The sequence below is a fragment of the Spermophilus citellus genome (assembly GCF_964194105.1).
Source record: "Spermophilus citellus genome assembly, chromosome: 18".
Classification (NCBI taxonomy): Eukaryota; Metazoa; Chordata; class Mammalia; order Rodentia; family Sciuridae; genus Spermophilus; species Spermophilus citellus.
Window position 1 is genome coordinate 56472857 of NC_138200.1, and position 21564 is coordinate 56494420.

Consider the following 21564-nt stretch of genomic DNA (forward strand, 5'->3'; position numbering starts at 1 on the left):
TTACTTATGTAAATCTAAATTAAAAAGTAGAATGTTTAACTTTTCTTATCTGTACCCGAGGTAGAATGTTTAACTGTTTTTATCAGTTTATAATAAAATAACCCTTTGAAGATATAATTCATTAGAAAATAATGAAAACACAATTGAACAGTGGTTTGAAAGAATGGGTATTCTTTTGTTGCTGGAGTAGGAGTTTAAGAACTTATCCAAGTAAGAATAATGGTGATGATTATGATGATGATAGATCTTAGCTGACTTTAAGCGCTTGCTTGTGCCAGTCAGTGTACAAAGTGCTTTATACACATTTTTCATTAAATCCTTATAATAGGGGCTGGGGTTGTGGCTCAGTGGCAGAGTGCTTGCCTCGCACATGTGGGGGACTGGGTTTGATCGTCAGCACTACATAAAAATAAACAAACAAAATAAAGATATTGTGTCCATGTATAACTAAAAAAAAATTAAAATAAAAAAAATCTTTATAATAATTCCAAGGGAGGTAGTCTCATTCCTTTTAGGTGAGGAAGAGACTTTGAGAGAAGTCCAGTTACCTGCTCAAGGTCAGGAGGGCATGACCAGGCAGTTGAAATACCTAATATTCAAGGTAGATGACAGACTTCCTTTTTTCCAATGAAGATCCTGCAGGAGAGGAGAAGCTGCCACGGCAGCTCCTTTTACTCAGGTTTACAGCTTAATCATGCCTATTTCAAGATCATCTGATCTCTTACTCAGCTGTTAATTGCTTGAGTTCAACCTTATATTATCTAATCTAAGGAGAAGGTACTTTCTTCGGAATAGCCCTTTATAAGAGGACAATCTAAGGGATTATTATAATTAAGAATCTTTTTTGCTGAATTCAGAAATGTATGTGTTTATTGAATATATATGCTTTATATATATTACCTGTTTAAATCTCAACAATCATATGAGTTAAATATTATGTCCCTCTTATCACTGAGGAAAATGAGGCTTAAGCCTTGCACTGAAGAATAATCAGCTGGGAAGTGGTAGAGCTGGGATTTGAACCCTAGCATTCTGATGTCAGATCTCATTCTCATAACTTATATTGGTAACATTTTTTCCTAGATCTTTTTTTTTTTTTTTTTGACCATGCATTCACTTTGTCCCTTCTTTCCTACCTTTTTCTCCCTCCCTCCTTCTCTCTCTCTCTCTCTCTCTTTTGTGGCATAAAGATTGAACCCGGGGTGCTCAACTACTTAGCTACATCCCCAGCCCTTTTTTTTTTTAAAGCATTCTTTTTTTTTAACCTTTATTTCTATTTATTTATTTTTTTATGTGTTGCTAAGTGTCGAACCCAGCTCCTCACATGTGCTAGGCAAGCGCTTTTCCACTGAGCCACAACCCCAGCGCTCCCAGCCCTTTTTTTTTAAACTGTAATTTTTTTATTCATTTCTTTTTAATTTTTTCTAATTAATCCAGCCCTTTTTGTTTTTATTTTGAAACAGGGTCTTGCTAAGTTGCTGAGGCTGGCCTCAAACTTGTGATCCTTCTGCCTCGGCCTCCCAAGTAGACATATACTTCTTAATAATTTTCTAATAATTACATATTTGGGCTTATACCATATATTTAATTTTATATTCTCATACTTCACTTAATCATCTTAAATTCAATGTTATTAAAAATTCTTCAGATACTAGTTTTAACAGCTATAGAATATCCCATTTTATGGCTATACTGTAAATTATTTAAAATTGAGAGATAATATGCAATAATGCTATAGAGGTTAGATTCTAGAATGAGAGTGTATGGGTTCAAATTCTGGCTCTGACATTACTATATAAATATATAATGATCAGTGCCTTGGTTTACTTTTTTTGTAAGCTGGAAGATAATAATATTTACATTGTGTGAGTTGTTATGAGGATTAAATTATGTGTTATACAGATTAAATGAATTAATACATACCTGTAAAGTACTGCTTAAATTGTTCATTTAGGAAGCTTGTGAAAATAGATTTTGATTCAGTAGGTGTGGGAGAGGGCCTGAGATTGTATATTTCTGTTAAGTTCCCAAGTGTGATGTATTATACTTTGATTAGTAAGGGAGTACATGATGCCTGGCCCCTACCTTTTTCTATGGATTACACCCAGGGCCTCTCACATGCTTTGCATGTGTTCTACCACTGAGCTACACCCCAGCCCCAAGTACTCAATAAATATTTCCTATTATGGTTGTTTCAAATAATTGAACTCTTTAGTAGTGTTGTGTAGATTAAACCAGTGCCTATAAATCTTTACATTTCTGATTTTTCCAGGTGGGGCCTAGAAATGGATTATAGGGACTAAAATCTTTGGTTTCTCTAAATCATTCTTTATTTCCTCAACTTTTTTTTACATTCATGTACTTGTCACTTAAGTATGAGTGAAAGTTTCTGACTTAATAGAAGTTTAGCACTTAAAGGTGCTAAACTTTAAGCACTAGAGTGATACCTGTTAGTGAAAGTAAGTCTGCCCATTACTAACAAACCACAGTGTGCCCCCCACCCCATTTATGTGGCGGCGGACAGGTTTTTTTGATTGTCATAACTACTGGGGAGAGTCACCAGCATTTAGATTTAGAGGGTAAGGAATCGAGAGGATTAGGGTCTTCATAGTGTAGGATAGCAAAGAATTGTCCTATACCAAAAGCCAGGAACTTCCCACTGGGAATTACTGGTTCCATTCCCTTCCCTCCCCACTCCACCCCTTTTTAAAAAATTAATGTGAAACAGACCTAGAGTCCTGGTTGAAAGTGCGATCCTCAGGCTGGCTTGTGGTAGAGCTGCAGTTAGAACACCCACATCTAACCACCCAGTCTATTCCTTGCATTATTCTTTGTGACCCTTTCTTTTCTATTGAACTGTCAAGTAATAAATGATACTGTAGTAAGGTTAGTGTAATCATTGCCTTCTGTCTGAAGGGTTGTAAGGAGATCATATGTAATAAAATGGATTGACCTTTGATTCTTAGTCACCAAAATGACTTAAGATTTCTAAGTGTTTGATAGCCATCTTTAAGATAAGCTGAGAACTAATAGGATGTTTATAGCAGATGATAATACTCTTGCTATTTGGGATTGAGTTCTAGGTCCCTTTTTTGTAATTGACTTGTTGGGTAACTTCTGAGTCAGCAAAATTTTGTTTACAGTGCGCATGCACGCGCACTTTTTTTTCTTTCCCTTTTTGCCATGCTGGGGATCAGACACTTGGCTTTGCACATGTTGGTCAAGTGCCGTACCACTAAGCTACAATCTTAGCCCTATTTACCATATTTTGAACTGAACTGATTACCCATGAGTACGGGAGAATGAGTTTTTTGTTGTTGTTGTTTTGTGCTTCATTCATGTTTTTGTACTACTTAAAAAACTGTAAAAGAATGTATTATAAATACAAAATTGGAATATAAATAATTTATTTTGAAATAATTTTTAAATATTTTAATACTTCTGAAATCAGCATGTATCTTATGGTAGGTCACAATTTAATTGGCAGTGTTTTTTCTTCCTTAATGGTTATTCTGACACCATAGGGTTTACTGCAGGGTACTTCTGACACTGATCCCCAGGGTTAGTGTTGACTTCAAATATTAAAGGGCATGGTCCTGCTGTGTGTGATGCTGCACGTCTGTAATCCAACCTACTTAGAAGACTGAGGCAGGAGGATCCTAATTTCCAGTCCAGCCTAGGCAACTTAACAAGATCCTGTCTCAAAATAAAAAATGAAAAGGGAGGGGGATGTAGTTCAGTACCAGTACCAGTGGGCTTCAGTACCCAATACTACTAAAAATAAATAAATAAATAGAGGACATGGGTCCTATTAAGATTGCCCTATTCCAGCTGCTCTTTGAGGGTCTCCAGGCCACTTGTATTTCTGAGTAATTGTTTACAGATTTGGAAGTTCTTACAACCCCCTTGGATTCAATAATTTGGTGAAAAGACTCACAAAACTCAAAAAGTTCTGTACTTACAGTTACAGTTTTAATATAAGAATACAAATCAGAATCAGCCAACTGAGGAGATACAGGGTGAAGTCTGGAAAGTCCCCTGTGAAGAGCTTCTGTGCCTTCTCCCATTGAATCTGGGTCTGTTACCCCCCTGGCACTTCACCAATCAGGAAGCTTTGCTGAACTTCAACAAATGTTTATTAGGGCTTCATTACAAAGCCATGGTTGCTTGGATCATTATCTATGTGCCTGAACTCAATCTCCAGCTCCTTGGTTTCCCTACCCAGGTCAAGTTGGCACCAATCCTCAACCTTTTGTGACTGGCTCCCATCCTGAGTCACCTTGTCTCCTAGCTAGTAACCTAGCATGGGGGGGAGGGGGCGTTTAAGAAACTGTCAATAGCAAAGACACTCTTCATTCAAGATTTAGAATCTATCTCCAAGGAACCAGGAACAAAGGACAATAATGGTACATAAAACATAGTGTATCTTTCAAATGATGGTATATTAGTCATTATAAAATAATGATAATTTTAAAACAACCTTTTTAGGTTCCATGGTATGGCTAAGTTGACATATGAAGTGTTTTGAGCTCTCTTCTACATAAATTATTTTAGTTGCATAAAATAATGTTTGTCTAAAAGATGATTGATTTTGTAATGAAACTGATACAAGTTCAAAGGCTGATGTCATTATATACTTGTTGTGTTGACTCTGAATCTTGTGACTCTCCCAACCTCATTTTTCTTATTTGCAAAATAGCCATGGTTTTGTAATATTTTAAATACCTTCAGCAGTGTCAAGTGTAAGTATCTGTATTATCATTTGAATTTTTCATGGTATTGTTGATTTAACATTTGCAGATTTTATCTTTGTAGGTGGAAAGGAATTGAGTTTTAATCCGAATTTGATGTAGGAATGCCACAGTGTTTTTTTCTTAGGTCTTTGATACTATGTGTTACTCCATGTGTTGAATTTTAATAGTTTGTGCTTTTGCTTTCTACCATTACTAGAACTTTTTTGTGTGTGTGTGTGGTGCTGGGCATTGAATTCAGGGCCTTGCACATACTAGGCAAATACTGTACCTCTGATCTACATCCTCAATACATAATTAGAACTCTTGTGAAATGATACTTAGAATGAAATTTACTCTTACATGTATCTTAACTATGTGCACTGTTCAGAATAAGAAATATAGAAAAATATTACTGTTGGCTAAGAGAGACAATCTGCTGTTGATACATTGCTGCATTGTGTGGCTGTTTTTTTTAATTTTTTTTTTCATTGTAGGTGGACCTAATACCTTTATTTTATTTATTTATTTTTATGTGGTGCTGAGGATGGAACCCAGGGCCTCATATGTGTGAGGCAAGCACTCTGATATTGAGCCACAATCCCAGCCTGGGTGGCTGGTTTGATGAGAAATAATCATATGCACCTATATTCAGATTTACATGGACTATAGTATTGCCAACCTAAAGCAGTATTACAAGTAGTTCAACTGCTAAGTGTAACTTTTTGTTGCTAGCATTACTATTTTCTACATTATTCTATTTTGCAGTATATAATTTCTCTTTGATTTGTGAGAAACTTAACAAATAGTAAATTAATAGCCTGTTAAACTTTTGGAACTTTGAAACAAAAAATTGAGTTGTAAGCATATTATAGCATTTCCCTCCCTGATACTCTACTCTCTTAAGCACATGAGTTTAATGAGTAAATGCAATTAATCTTTCATTTTACTTGTTTTTGTACTTCTTTAAACGTTACTTATTTACTCATTTATGCTAAATTAATGAGAGCAGATAAGGAGGTCTCTTTTTTTTTCTGCCATCAGGGAAAATACTCTAAGTACAAATATGTAAAGAGGTTTTCCAAAATTTTTTAAAAAATATTTTTAGTTATAGTTGAACACAAAACCTTTATTTTATTTATTTATTTTTTTATGTGGTGCTGAGAATCAAACCTAGTGCCTCACACGTGCTAGGCAAGTGCTCTACCACTGAACCACAACCTCAGCCTGAGGATTTCCAAAATTTACAGAGCCTTTTTTAGGCCAGGGAATTTGATCATGTAAAATATGTAAATTAGTGTTTCCATTTCTCTAAGTTTTCTAGAGAAAAATAGGAAAATTGAACAAGCAAGAGTTAGCTTGAAAGTATAATTATTTCTTGGTCCTGAATATGTGATCATTATATGGAATTATAGTATTTAAACACATTGAACTCTATATCTTGCAATAGTTGGGTTTAGGTGGAATTTGTATTATATTAGGAAGATGTCTTGGATATTCCAGAGATTCTTTTTCTATTTCTTTCTTTTTTTTTTTCTTTTGATAGTGGCAATCAAACCCAGGGCCTTGCACATGCTAGGGAGGCATTCTACCACTGAGTTACATCTCTAGACCTTTTTTATTTTGAGACAGGAGTCTTGCTAAATTGCCCAGGTTGATCTTGAACTTGTGATCCTCCTGCCTTAGACTCTTGAGTTAGCTGGGATATTAGTTATGTGCCACCATGCCTGTTTAGGTGACCTGAGTTCTAAAAGAGGGTGATAGTCACGTGGCCCAGTTTGATTCCTACAGGAGTCTCTTCCAGCATATTTCTGATAGATGGCTTGCTAGTTCTGTGAGCAATTTTGAAAGACAGTGTGTTTGACTATTGAGCATCACTAGTTATTAAATCCTTCCTCATGTTTTAGTTCAAATCTACCTATGTAACTTCTCATTGTTACTTGTCCCATTCATAGGAGCAATATACAGTAAGTTTTATTCTTCTTGACATCTGATGATATAGCTCTTTGCACCTTCAGACTGTTTTCAACTTCATCTTCCTTTAGTCATTCTTCTTATTACATGGTTAGTTTACTCTGCCAATATGCAGAATATTAAAAGTTCCTCTTAAAAATAAAAAAAATCAAAATAAAAAAAATTTTTTTTCAGCAAAATTCTACCATTTTCCTGGGAAAATGCCTAATGAATGCCATAGACCCTTGTGAATTTTTGTTTCCATTTGGCTAGGGATTAATTGATGTTTTTTCACTGAAAAGCTTGTTTTCACTTTCATTGAATTCAATATTTATTGATCTTTATGAACTTTATTTCCCTTTGGTCTTTGGTTCTTTGTAGTAGTTTGTTCTGAGTTTATTTTATAGTTTCTGGAATGTAAAAGACTGAAGTGAGTAGCAGATGGTTGTTTTATTTTTGTCGTTTTTGCACATCAGCTTGATTTCTATTCCTCAGTTACTGTTTTGATGCAGTTGTTTACATGCAGCTTTGTAGTGTTCCTGTTTCATTACATTTTTTACTTAAGTATTATTGCCAACAGCATTTTACAGTTTTTTAACTATCAAGTACAGATGTCCTTTTTATCTTTTTGCCATGATGAGAAGTATATAATTTTCTTCTAATCAACATAATGCAGTTCTAATCCTAAACTTTTTTAGAATTATAATTGTCAAGTTTTTTAAGAATTATAATTGTCAAGTTATTGTGAATACTTTGTACATGTAAGATATTTTACTATATACTTTGTTATGCAATATCTTGTTGTAACTAAATAAATTTAATAACACCTCTTTGAGTTAGATTTTTATTGCTTATTCCCATTTTACTGATGAGTTTAAAACAAGAAGGGTAAATAATTATACAGTGGCATGCAGTTGCTAAATGGTAGACTCAGATCCAGGCAGTCTAACTTGTAGCCCATATTCTTAGCCCCATGGAAGCAGTAATTATAGTTTGCTTTCTGATAAAAACATTGTGAGAGATCTGTCTTGCTGTTTTGACTGGTATAGCTAGCACCTTCTGTCCACATACAAGTTGATCTCTTTGTTTTAAAATATTTTATGAGTATTTTATTTATTTATTTATAAGTCTGTTTGATTTAAAATACAGTGTCACCAGGGGCCATAAATGATTACCAGACATTTTGATTTTATCTTAGCTTTTAGTGAGGATGATTCTAGGGGATTTATTGGGCTATTCATTCACCTATGAAGCTGGTAGAAATATATAGCATCTGGAACAGTAGATAACCCTAAAGTCTACACCTATAGTTGCTTGTGTAACTTATATGAAGACAGTTATGGCCAAGTATTACCTTTTACATATAATAATTTTACTGCCTTTAAAATTGACCAAAGATTTTCAAAGCATTCTGCAGGGTCTCAGAGATTCTTTAAAGGCGTATTTAAGGTCAAAACTATTTTATAGTAAGATATTAATTTTCTTTTTCATTTGCAGTCCCTCATATGGAACTTTCTAGAGACTGGGACATGATATCTTAACAGAGTGAAGACAGAAGCAGATTTGAGAATGCAGCTTTCTTATATTAAACCAGTGGTTAAAGTTACAAAAATATAACTCACTAAACATTTTTATTTTTGAAAAAAATTATTAAAAAATTTAAAAATATTTTTGTTAATGAGGTTATTATTTTAAGGCAAATGAATAAATCTTTGGAAATTCTTAATTTTAATTTCTAATATATTAAAAATCTATGGAGTATGCTCCATGTAAACAGAAGCCCTTTGAGGTTCTCAAAAAATGTAAAGAGACTGAGCTGGGTGTGGTGGTACACTCCTGTAATCCCAGCAATTTGGGAGGATACAGCAGGAGGCTCACAAGTTAAAAGCCAGCCTTATTAACTTAGTGAGGCCCTCAGCAACTTAGTAAGACTCTGTCTCAAAATAAAATATAAAGAGGGGAAGGGATGTGATTCACTGTTTAAGGGCCCCTGGGTCCAATTCCTGGTACCCACCACCTCACCCCCCCCCCCCCAAAAAAAAAGACTAAAACTTTGAAAACCGCTTGTTTAGTAGTTGTATCATATGATACTGAAGGAGATCTTGACCTAGAAATTTAAAAAAAACAAGTGTATCAAAAGATTAAAAAACTAAATGAAGGGCTAGGAATATAGCTTAGTTAGCAGAGTGCTTACCTCACATTCCCAAGGCCCTGGGTTCAGTCCCCAGCACCACACACACACACACACACACACACACACACACACACACACACAAAACAAAACAAAAAACAAAACAAAAAATTCCCAAACCTAAATGAAGCATTTTTATTACTTACCAAATGTTTTTCTTTTCATTGTGTGAGCAGGAGACTGGAACCCACTGAACGACCTCTTCAGATCATTTATGAGTACTTATCCAGGCTGGGATTTGAGGATCCTGTACGCATACAGGAGGAAGCTACAAATCCTGACCTTGGCTGTATGATTCGATTTTATGGTGGTAAGTGTTTATCAGTGGCTTTGTGAATATCTTCACTACTTTTAAGTTGATTATTTATGCCTCCATCTGCCTTCAGCTTTTTAAAAATATTTTCTCAGAATCTATTTTTGACCTAGTTAACTAATATAGTTAAAGACCATCAAGCTACAAGAAAAACAAAGGGTTAGGGAGTGAGGAAAGATTCTAAAGTATTAGCAGTAGTATCTTTCCTTTATATTTTTTGTTCTTTTATTTTGTTAATTTATTAGTTATTTTTATACCTTTGCCAGAATTGTGATTGAATCATTCTTTTAGTATGAGTTATGTTTTCAAGCTCCTGGTAAAGTCTGTGAACTTTTGGATAGCTCAGTAGTGTTGAAAAGTAGTGATTATCATATATGACTTGTCATTTGATGAATGTCAAATTTGTATATGGTGAATTCATGGGTTTTAAATCATGGATTTTTTTTGGGAGGGTGGAGTGGGGTACTGTGAATTGAAATCAGGGGTACTCAACTACTGAGCCACATCCCCAGCCCTGTTTTGTATTTTACTTAGAGACAGGGTCTCACTGAGTAGTTTAGTGCCTCGCCATTGCTGAGGCTGACTTTGAACTCAGTGATCTCCTGCCTCAGCTTCTGGAGTCACTGGGATTATAGGCGTGTGCCACCACTCCTGGCTTAAATTGTGGATTTTTAACTTTGTCTTCTCTTCTGTACATTCCCTACCTGCCAGACTGTTTCTCCATTTTGTATATATAAACGTGTGTGTATCTTATTTTAATAAGTCTTAATTTTATTGATAAATAAATATATATTTATAAATATAAATTTATATATATATATTTATATATATATATATTTTTTAAATACTGGAGATTAAACATAGGGATGCTTATCCACTGAGCCACATCCCCAGCCCTTTTAAAAAATTTTAATTTTGAGTCAGGCTCTTGCTAAGTTGCTTAGGACCTCACTAAGTTGCTGAGGCTAGTCTCAAACTTGTGACCTCCTGCCTCAGCCTCCTGAGTCATTGGAATTACAGGTGTGTACCACCTCACTTGGCTAAAATGAGATACTTTTATGAATGTATCTAATTCTGTATAACCTACCAATACTACCACTAAGTAAAATTCATTGAGCACTAACTGTATACCTTTATACTAATGAATTGTCTAAATTACTCATTATAGTCATGCTATAGTAGCTACTAAACTGTTTTACAGATGAGAAAACTGAAGTAGAGTTTAACTATGCTCAATGTCATATTATTAGCAGGTGACAGACACATTTGACCCATAACAATTTTGAATTTATATGACTCACTTACCAAACAAGCCAGGATAGTTAATTTATTAATGTATATAATCATGTGCTAAGATTCTTTGCTCTCCCCCTCCTTTTTTGATTTAGTTTTTTCTGTATACTTATTTTTGTTTTTGATTGCTGTTACTGGGGATTGAACCCAGGGCCGCTTAACCACTGAGCCACATCCTCAGCCCTTTTTATTTGTTATTTTGAGACAGAGTCTCACTAAATTGCTGAGGCTGGCTTTAAACTTGTGATCCTCTTGCCTCAGCCTCCTGAGCCACTGGGATTACAGGCACATGCCATTGTGCCTAGCTCTGTATACTTTTTATTTATTTATTTTTAGATGTTGATGGACCTTTATTTTATTTTCTTATTTATATGCAGTGCTGAGAATTGAACCCAGTGCCTCACAAGTGTGAAGCAAGTGCTGTACTGCTGAGCTACAACTGCAGCCCCTAGCTCTGTATAACTTTATAAAAAATATTTATTTTTTAGTTTTAGGTGGACACAATATCTTTATTTTGTTTTTATGTGGTGCTGAGAATCGAACCCAGTGCCTCACACGTGCTAGGCGAGCGCACTACCACTTGAGCCACATCTCCAGCTCCCTAACTTTTTTTTCCCCTAACTTTTTGATATAACTTTTAAACATATGATAAGTCAGTTTTATTTAATGCACTTCATATTTTACTTACAATTTTTGTCATAGTGCTGCTATATGTCATAGTTGATTAAAAGTTGGTTTAATTTTATCATATTACCATTAATTTCTGTCTTTGGGAATGGTTTGTGCTCTGTGGTCTTGCTTTTGTTTTGTTTTGTTTTTTTTCCTTTTGCTTCTGTGTAATGATCATTCTGGCAAGATTTTTTCCTTTTCTCATTTACCTTTGGCTGCAGCATATTAATATTGATCTGTAGCATATTAATTTTTTTTCTTTCTTTTTGGTTAAATATTCTGATTTGCAGCTATCCTGTATCCAGCGTTTGAGAATTAAAAACCCAAGGAAGAAATAAGTTTTGAAGTTAATTCTGGAAATAAATCCATGTTAAGGATTATTATGATTAAAGTCTAAGTAATTTTTGTATTTTTTAATTCTTAGAGCATTATAAGATCTTAAGCACTATAAGATCTAGGGCCTGGCTAAGTTGCTGAGGAAGTTATTTCACTTATCATTTATGTAGTATAATACTATGCAGTCCTAAAAAGATTGGGGTTGATTTTTTTCTTTAAACTGAAGTGGAATAGTTTTCATTATCAATTAAGTTAAAAAGAAAGGTACAGAAGAGTATATAGAATATGTTACTTATTATCTAACAAAGACAAGAAAATATACATTAACAGACATATAGTTCTTAAATTCTTGAGTGATATGAGAGTGAATGAACAAATGAAGGAGTAAATTCCAGAAGAGGGAAATATAAATAAAATCTTTTGATAGTTTATGGGGGGAAATGGTTGCTAGGTTAAAGTTAAATCTGAGAGAATTCATTAGGACTAATTTGAGGAGTGTACCTACTTAATGTCATATAACTTGGTTGAAATAAAAATCAACTTGGAATAGTTATATGCTCATTATCTGTGATTGAACCTGAGTTCTTCATTATACATTTTTATTCTAGAATGGAAGTTAGGCCTTAACCAGTGGACTACTTTTTACTCATTGAGAGTTATTTTGCATTCAGGTGTAGTGGTCAACAATTGGCTTTGGTGCCACTAGTTTTTTGCCATCACTAGATAAATTAAAGGATGACCGAATTTTAATATACCCTTAAGAGGATATCCTAGTGGAGTCTATGAGAATACCAGTTTATAGTACTTATATTTGTTAGTGGTATTGATAGGGGGTGTTAGGGAACTTCCTGTTAACTTAGAGAAGTTAGTATAATTTGAATGAGAAAATTTCAGAAAAGAGTTTTTAAGCCAGGTATAATTGGTGGCTAATGCCTGTAATCTCAACAACTTGGGAGGCTAAGGCAGAAGAATTGCAAGTTTCAGGCCAACTTAGTGAGACCCTGTCTCAAAAAATAAGTAAACATATAAACAGGGCTGGGGTTTTTGCTCAGTGGTAGAGCACTACTGGGCTCAATTGCCAGTATTGAGGCGAAAAGAAAGAAAGGAAAGTGGTTTGTAAAGTTAATTATTCTTAAAAATTGGCAATATATGCATCTGGTACTGAAACCAAAAGATAGGTAGGTGGGTAGACAGGTGAGTCTATAGGATATCTGTAGGCCTGTAACAAATTGCCTCAAAGCTTAGTGATTTGAAATAATAATGAATATTTGTTTTCTAGTGCATGTGGACTGGAAATCTAGGAGCGACTTAGCTGGTGCTTGGGTCTGATGAGATTATACTCATCCGAACATTTTAGCGGGACTAGAAGATTCATGAATTTCAATATGACTCACTCAGGGCTGTTACAGATCTCAGTCCTTGCCAGTTTCTTCTTATGTAGACTTCTTCATAGGGCTGTCTGTTTTCACAGCCTCCAGTGATGAGACATATACATATACCTATGAATGCATGTGTACACATGGAGGACTCTGTCTTTTTGAAAAGTCACCAAGATGTGGACTACTTTGTTTATTAAGAAGTGAGTCACTAAATACAGCCCCACTATATAGAGGGAAAGGGGAATTAGACTCTTTTTTTTTTTTTTTTTTTTGGTACCAGGGATTGAACCCAGGGGCACTTAACTACTGAGCAACATCCCCAGTCCCTTTTTGTATTTGATTTAGAAGCAGGGTCTCACTGAATTTCTTAGAGCCTTGCTAAGCTTATGAGGCAGCCTTTGAATTTGGAATCTCCTGCCTCAGCCTCCTTAACCACTGTGTCTGGGTATACTCTAACTTTTGAGTGAAAATATCAAAGAATGTGTGTGATCAAAGCTTAAAATCATTGCAAAAGTATTCCTTCCCTTTCACCTTTCTCCTCATGTTTTTCAGTTCCTGAACCCAGAGAAAACCGCAGTTAACAAAAGGAAAAATGTTTTTGAAGTATTCTTTTTGAAGCAAATAGCTTAGTAATCAGCTTTAAATGTTTTGTGTGGAGACTCTTGATGAGTCAGCTTAGTTAGAATACAGTGTTAATGAGGCCAAGGTCGTGAGGGCCTAAGTTCAAACTCATTTATATTGTGTTCTCTGGTAATAAAAAGTACTCAGTATCCCAGGCAGCCTTTAGGCAAATGCCAGTTATCAGTTGGACTGAAGAGGGAGTTCTGGGGCAGAAGGGCATAGAGTGGTACTCCGTGAGATTCATAACAGAAAGTCACTTAGAGACAGGGTCTCACTGAGTTGCTTAGCTCCTCGCTTTTTGTTGAGGCTGGCTTTGAACTTGTGATCCTCCTGTCTCAGCCTCCTGAGCTGGTGTGATTACAGGAGTGTGCCACAGTGCCTGGCCCTGCCTGAATGTTTCTTTACCATGTTCTCTGCACACATTGTTTAAACAGTTTTGTTCAAAGAGTATAAATACAAAGAAGAGAAGGCAGACACAGAAGAATCACATAGGATCTTTCCATATGTTTAAAGTTCAAAACCAGGTAAATCTCAGCCTTTTTGTTGAGAGACGTGTGGCAGTACTACTGTCTTTCTGTCCAAATCTGTTCTCTCTTTCTTCCTTGGTATCAGAATTGTAGTTGGCATATTATTTTCTAGCTCCACCTCATCTCCCAGCCTGTCTCCAATTAGTTGTGCACCTGTGACAACATTTTCTTCATGGCATGGAGTGGAATTGATGAGTGCCACTTCTGTACCTGATCTCTAAAACTTCCAATGAGTGCTTCTCAGTGTTCTTTTCTGGGGGCTAGGATGGCAGTGATTCAAGTAGTATTTGAAATACAGTGTTGAAACTGGCAGAGCCACCATCAACCTGAGTTTCTAAATGACAGTATTGACTTCTGGTTATTCAGAATTCCCAACTGGACAGAAATAACTGCCTGTTGTGTTTGAGCCATCATATATTATTTGCCATAGCAATTTAATATAATGTCATAATATAGGTTGTATACACAAAGACAAAAAACATAAAGAGAGCAAAGAAAGGATTATTATAAAAGTCAGGGGATTAGCTAGTTTCTAGGGTTCAGGGGGAAGACATTATTCTTACAAGTAGAATTTTTGAGTCATTACATACCCAAATTTAGTTGAAATTTTAAATTTCGACTAAATATTCCAAATTATACAGCTAGGCAATGCCAGTATGTACTTTTTGGCATTCTCATTTTAGAGTACTCATTTCCCTTTGCCAATATCAGGTATCATTGTTAAAATTAGTCTTTGCCCCAAATTGCAAAATATACTCTCTCATGTTGATTTGTATATTTTAAACTTCTTTGTTAAAATGTAGGGGTAATATAGAAAATGCCCTACCACCTGAATGCAATTACTTTTTTTATTATATATTTCTTATTTTATGTGCATATTTTCACATTTAGAATTATTGTGTCCATACATTTTCCCCCCTTTTAATACATTGTGTTTGCTGAGTGTAGTGTCACACATTTATAATCCTAGCTACTTGGAAGATTGAGGTAGGAGGATTGCAAGTTCCAGGCTGATTTGTTTCAAAGTAAAATAAGGAAAAAGGGCTGGGGATGTAGCTTAGTGGTAGAGCACCTGCTTAGCATGCATAAGGCCCTGAAGTTCAATCCCCAGCACCCCAAAACAAACTAAAAACAATTATTCAAGTAAAATATAAATATAATATTGCTATCTGTAGCATTTTAATTTCTTATAATCACCTTCCAAACCCACTAACTGCTTTGTAGGTAACTACTACTATCGATTTGGCATGTATCACTTCAGGATTTTCTAACTCTTTTTCCTATATAATATACATTTATAGAAATGCATGAATCTTATTTACATAGATGTTATCAGTTGGGTTTGGTTCTTTGTGCTTTTTTGACCCTACTACCTAGGTTAGAAATCTTATCAGCATTTAGGTTTCTTCGTTACATTGTATTGAATATAGTGAATGTATGTAAATGATCTATGTAACCATTTTCTTAACCATAGAAATTTACATTGTTTCCAGGTGTTTGGCTGCTAAAAACAGCATTATAGTAAAATGTCTCTTTGTGTACCCAATCGAGTGGATCTCTATACATGAAATTGTTGGGTCATAGAATGTTCACACTTAAAAATCTTAGTAGTTATTCCTGCAGAACATTTTTTTATCTCATTAGTGTATCAGAGTGCCCTTTGTTTACAGTATAACCTTTCAGTATTATTACACTATTAAGTTTTTATTAATCTGATGGAGGAAATGATCTCATTGTTTTCATTTTTGTTTCCATGATTACTTAGTGTGATTGAGAATTAATTTATATTTTCATTGAGTCTTTATTTTTGTTATTATATGCATATTTCTTTTTTTTTTAATATTTATTTTTTAGTTCTCGGCAGACACAACATCTTTGTTGGTATGTGGTGCTGAGGATCGAACCCAGGCCTCACGCATGCCAGGCGAGCGCGCTACCGCTTGAGCCACATCCCCAGCCCTGCATATTTCTTTTTATCAAGTTGAATTAAAGGACTTCTGTATATCTTCTGAATATACATCTTTTGGATTCTGTATTTGGGACTGAATTTTCTCCAGCCTGTAATTCTTAGTTTGGCTTACTAGTTTTTATTATGTAAACATTTAAAATTTTTATTTAGTCATACTTTTTTTCTTGTGCATTTACATTCCATCACTGTCCTAGGTCATAAACATATTCTATGTTTTATTAAGTACTTGTATATTATTAAAATATTGAGGTAGGGATATAACTACTTTTTTCTCTATGGATAGCCAGTTGCGTCAATAGATTTGTAGAACAAGAGACTTAGGTGGAATGATCAGCAAGAGTGTTGGTTATGTGAAAAAGGGAGTTGAGGAAGAGAACCCAAAAGTTGAAGCTGACTCTGATTTTAAGAGAATAGAACTTGAGTTTTAAGAAGCATTTGGTTTGCAGGGATGGTCATGACTTGATTTAGGGATTTTTTTTTTTAAGTTGTAGATGGACACAATACCTTTATTTAATTTATTTTTTTATGTGGTGCTGAGGATAGAATCCAGTTCCTCACACATGCAGGTGAGCACTCCACCACTAATCCACAATCCCAGCCCTGATTTAGGGATATTTAATTTAAGTAGTGGTAAATACCCAGTTGGAAATGTCTGGCAGAGAGTTGGAAATGTGGAACTAGTAGGAATTACAGATCTGGAAGAACCAAACTCCCAGAGGAAGGTGAAATTTACACTAGGTGAGAGGGCTGGCTTAGAATAGGAGAAATGGCTGTTTGATGAATCCAGTGTTGACATATAAAGTTTTATTGAGTAATATAATTTTGAGTCTTTGAAGTAATCTCGTCCATTTCCTCATATTACACATGAGGAAACACATGGGTAAGTGGGCAAAGTGATGCCCAAACTTACATAATAAGTTGTGTGGAGCTATCTGGAGTACAACTTGGTTGTCCCTACTCCAGGCTTACAGTTTGTACCAGCTGGTACTCCTGCTCCTCCCCCCATTTCTGTGTATGGTATTTGTCTGTTTCTGGTACATATGTGTACCAAGAACTTCATATCTCTTCTGTCCCTGTGTGCTGTTTTGGTTACTGTGTATCAGTCCTATAAAGACTTCTGATGGGAAAGGGTGTTTACAGAAAGAGAAACTCATGCATACGTATGTCGCCTTCTGCCACTGTGATTGGAACATTTGATCAAAATATCAACCATAAGCTTTTCCTCATGAAGGACAAAGATGGAAGATTGTGTACAGAACTAGAGAACCCCCATAATTTTTACTTTCTTCCTTCTAGGATAGAATGATATCAGTAGTGGCTGTCATTTAGTTCATACTCTTTTGTGCCTAAAATTATTATTACCTTATATGATCTTTTTTACAAGAATCTTTTGAAGGTATGGGATTAATAAAATCCAAACTTACATGATAAAATCTAAACAATATAAATGAATAAAGTAAGGCTCAGTGATACATCAAAGAAACAAAGTGGGTACAGAACCAGGATTTAAACTCAAGTATATCTCATTCTAAAGTCTGTGATCTTAATTCCTCTGCCTTACTACCATTCTTTGTACATTTGAGAGATGGCTATTTAAATAGGAGGTAACAATGACATCTGACTTGTTCTATAGTCTAAAATTTACTGTATTTCCACTGGGTAAGGTCCAAGATGGGATTATTTAGGACTGAGATCTTATTTTGTAATACCTATATTGCTTGGTTACTTGTATCTAAAAATATGGTTGTTGAATATTGGCACACAATTTCTTTTTCCTTTTCATCAGTATACTGCTTCAGTGGTGGATACTGAACTATTGCTTTCTTTATAGAGAAACCATGCCAGATGGATCATCTGGATCGAATCCTACTGTCTGGCATCTATAATGTACGCAAGGGAAAGACCCAGCTGCATAAGTGGGCTGAACGCTTAGTTGTTCTCTGTGGAACCTGCCTTATTGTTTCCTCAGTGAAGGATTGTCAAACTGGAAAGATGCACATTTTGCCTCTGGTTGGGGGGAAGGTAAGAATCACAAAGATGTATTTTTTTAATATTTATTTTTTAGTTGTACACAATACCTTTATTTTGTTTATTTATTTTTATGTGGTGTTAAGGATTGAACCCACGTATTAGCACGTGCTAGGTGAGTGCTCTACCGCTGAGCCACAACCCCAACCCACAAAGAAATATTGTTACTGTTCATTTAATCATTAAGAAAATTAAGGACTGAGGATGTAGTCTATGGTAGAGAGCTTGCCTACCATGGGTAAAGCCCTAGATTCAGTTCTCAGCAGTGTGAAAGAGAAAGGGAGAGAGAGAAAGGAAAGAATAAATTGAGAAAATGTCACATATGCTTTTCATTGATTTTTTTTCATATATTTAAAAAAAAAGTAAATATGAACATTGTTAAAGATTTTATCAGGGCCTGTCTGGGAAGTTCAGAGGCTATCCATTCCCCAAATGCTCCTGTAGAATCATCTGTCGGAGTAGCCCTGCCTCCAAAGCTGTGTATTAGATGCTGTTGCTGGCAACACCAAGAGTAGACAGGGAATGCTACCATCAGAAGCTGCTCTTGGAAACTAGAAGTACCTGCCAATATCCACCAATAAAAGAGGTCCTTTCTAGTTTTTCATTTTTTCCCATTAGATTAAAATTCAGAGTCTGGGGTAGCTATGACCCTCAATCCAGTAGCCAGAGAGGCATGTTCTTTCTTGCATCTGTCCCAGAGGAATCCCCCTCCAAGGAGAGAAGTTCACTTGCTAGATAGTGACAGATGACTATAAACATGTATGTTAATAGTTACATATAATTTTATTTTTTTTGTTTTGAAATTTGAGTTTAAGAGGACAAAATCATCTTGTAAAGTCATACTTTGAAACATTCATTCTGATCTAAGTACATGGCAATATAGATATCAAAACATGTATTAGAAAGTTAAATATGTGAAAAGACATAGCTGGGCTTAAAAATGTAGTGTAGAAATATAAAGTGGTCAGTTAGTGTGAATCTGTGGGCCTGCTGGGCTCTGGGTCTGAAAGGTTGGGGTAGCCTAGAAAGTACCTAGGTCTAAAAGTCCCCTGCTCATGCTGGGAGATCTGTGCCAAGTTTATAGCTTAAAACTAGGGGCTGAGTTTGTTTTCTTTGTTTATGAAAGAAAGCTAAAAATGAAATGTGCTGTTAACTATCGACTAGACTAAGGCTTACTTCTAGTTGTGGTCCTAAAAAGATAGGAGGACCCAGTTATATGGCCTGTGACTAGGAAGTGAACCAGGTCCCTACTGACTCAAATGAAGAAATTGACCAGAAAGCAGGAACCCACCACGCCAATTTGAGACCTTGTTTTGATCTTGGAGGCTGAAGGACAGTGAAGAACATAAGTAAAATTTCTTGACAGGAAAGAGGCAAGTAAGAACAGGTCAGGAATTTATAGAAAGCTGGGGAGAGAGTGAGACAGAGGAAGATAAAATGCTAACCTCTCATTTAAAGCACCTACACTCCAAAGTCCAATAAAACACCTACAAGTTTTATATTAGGGAAGATATCCACAAATGTAGTAATCAGAAGATACTTCAGATCAAAATGGAAATAAAGGAACATCCTGAAAAGACTGGAAAATAAATGTATAGAATTTTCCGGGACAGAATAGGAAAACAAAAATTTCTGAAGTAAGAATATGCAGCTATGAAGGAGTCAGTAAAAATAATGGAAATGAAAAGACAGTTATTGAAATTTAAAACTTAATAGGATAAACCCAGATAAGAAATTCACAGAGAGATTTGATTAATAGTAACATAATTTGTCTTCATTCTCTCTCTTTTTGGTACCAGGGATTGAACTCAGGGGTATTGACCACTGAGCCACATCCCCAACCCTGTTTTGTATTTTATTTAGAGACAGGGTTCCACTGAGTTGCTTAGCAGCGCCTGGCAGTTGCTGAGGCTGGCTTTGAACTCCCAATCTTCCTTTTCCGGCCTCCCGAGATTACAGGCTTGCACCATCATGCCCTGCTGTCTTCATTCTCTCTTTTATTTACCAGTAGAACAGAATTTTATTCAGGTTGGCAGTATGCCCAGGATCAAAACCAGTATCTCCCAATCTCTTTTGTAGTTAGGGATGGCTAATGAGATATAAACAAAAGTTTCTAGGTGGGACTATTGGGAAAGCCCTTTAAGATGGGACTGATGTGGATGCTGTGACTCTTTGCCCTATCCTACCTTCCTTTGTGGCACATATTCTCTCAGGGTTGGAGGTGTGGTGGTTGTGGTGACCATTAGTTGGCAAGCGGATGCTGTGTGTGACTATATAGAAAGTAGAAGGCAGCTGAGTCCTTGATAGCATTATAGAGCTACTGCACCAATCCCTGACTGACTCCCCCCATTTTTTTTTAAAGCCTCTGTTTTATTGCTGGATGTAATTAACTGATGTACTAAGGAATTTCACAAACAAAAACAACAACAACAACAACAAAGACCTTAAGAGAGGCTCTGGTATACATCTAATAGGAGTTCCAGAGAAGAGAGCACAAAGAAGGGAGAAGTGATAGCTGAGAAAATAATGGTTGCAAATTTTTTATCTTTTTTTAGAGAGAGAGAGAGAGAGAGAGAATTTTTTTAATATTTATTTTTTAGTTTTCTGTGGATACAACATCTTTATTTTATTTTTATGTGGTGCTGAGGATCGAACCCAGCGTCCTGTGCATGCCAGGCGAGCGTGCTACCGCTTGAGCCACATCCCCAGTCCCTGCAAAAATTTTTTAAAATTTTCTTTTTTGTAGTACTTGTTATTGAACCCAGGGCCTTATGAATGCTAGGCAAGTGCTCTACCACTGAGCTACATTCTCTGCTCTCTTTATTTTTTATTTTGAGACAGCGTCTTGTTGAGTTGCCCAGGCTGGCCTCAAACTTGTAATCCTCTTGTCTCAGCTCTCTAGTCACTGGGATCAGAGGTGTATGCCACTGTGCCCAATGTGGTTGCAAATTTTCTTGAAACAAAAACAAACATGAGTATTCAGATTAAAAGTATACTGAATATAATATGTAGGATACATAAAAATAAATCTTCACTTAGATACATTGCACAACATAATGGATAGAAGCAAGTCAAAATCTTCCAGAAAAAGCTGGGCTCATTACTCACCTATAGTCTCAGTTACTGAGGAGACTGAGGTGGAAGGATCATTTGAACCCAGGAATTTGAGGCCATCCTGGACAACATAGCAAGACCCTATCTTAAAACAAGCAAATTCCAAAAGCTTTTGCTGAGAAAAGGGTTGCTTGCAAGGAAATGACAGACTGACAAAAGCTGTCTTATCAAAAGTAGATACTGGATGGGGCTGGGGATGTGGCTCAAGCGGTAGCGCGCTCACCTGGCATGTGTGCAGCCCGGGTTCGATCCTCAGCACCACATACAAACAAAGATGTTGTGTCCGCCGAAAACTAAAAAATAAATATTAAAATTCCCTCTCTCTCTTTCTCTCTCTCTCTCTTTAAAAACAAAAGTAGATACTGGAAGATTATTTGCAAAATGTCTGCAAGAAAATAAATGTGAATCTATATTTTAGTCTTTTCTTTCTCAGTTTCTGTC

General features: G+C 35.7%; 1 protein-coding gene across 4 annotated transcripts in view; it reads left to right on the top strand.

Moving 5' to 3' along the window:
- The window catches only part of PHLPP2 (PH domain and leucine rich repeat protein phosphatase 2), a 78171-nt gene that overhangs the window by 9278 nt on the left and 47329 nt on the right, over positions 1–21564 (top strand). For 2 of the 4 annotated variants that reach the window (XM_081274195.1, XM_081274196.1), the window contains exons 3-4: positions 9051–9184; positions 17813–18003. In XM_081274195.1, coding sequence (XP_081130321.1) covers positions 9051–9184; positions 17813–18003 — 325 coding nt within the window. Of the gene's footprint in view, positions 1–9050; positions 9185–12624; positions 13065–17812; positions 18004–21564 lie in introns of those variants that run through there. The other 2 variants (XM_081274197.1, XM_081274198.1) reach the window with 2 other exon arrangements.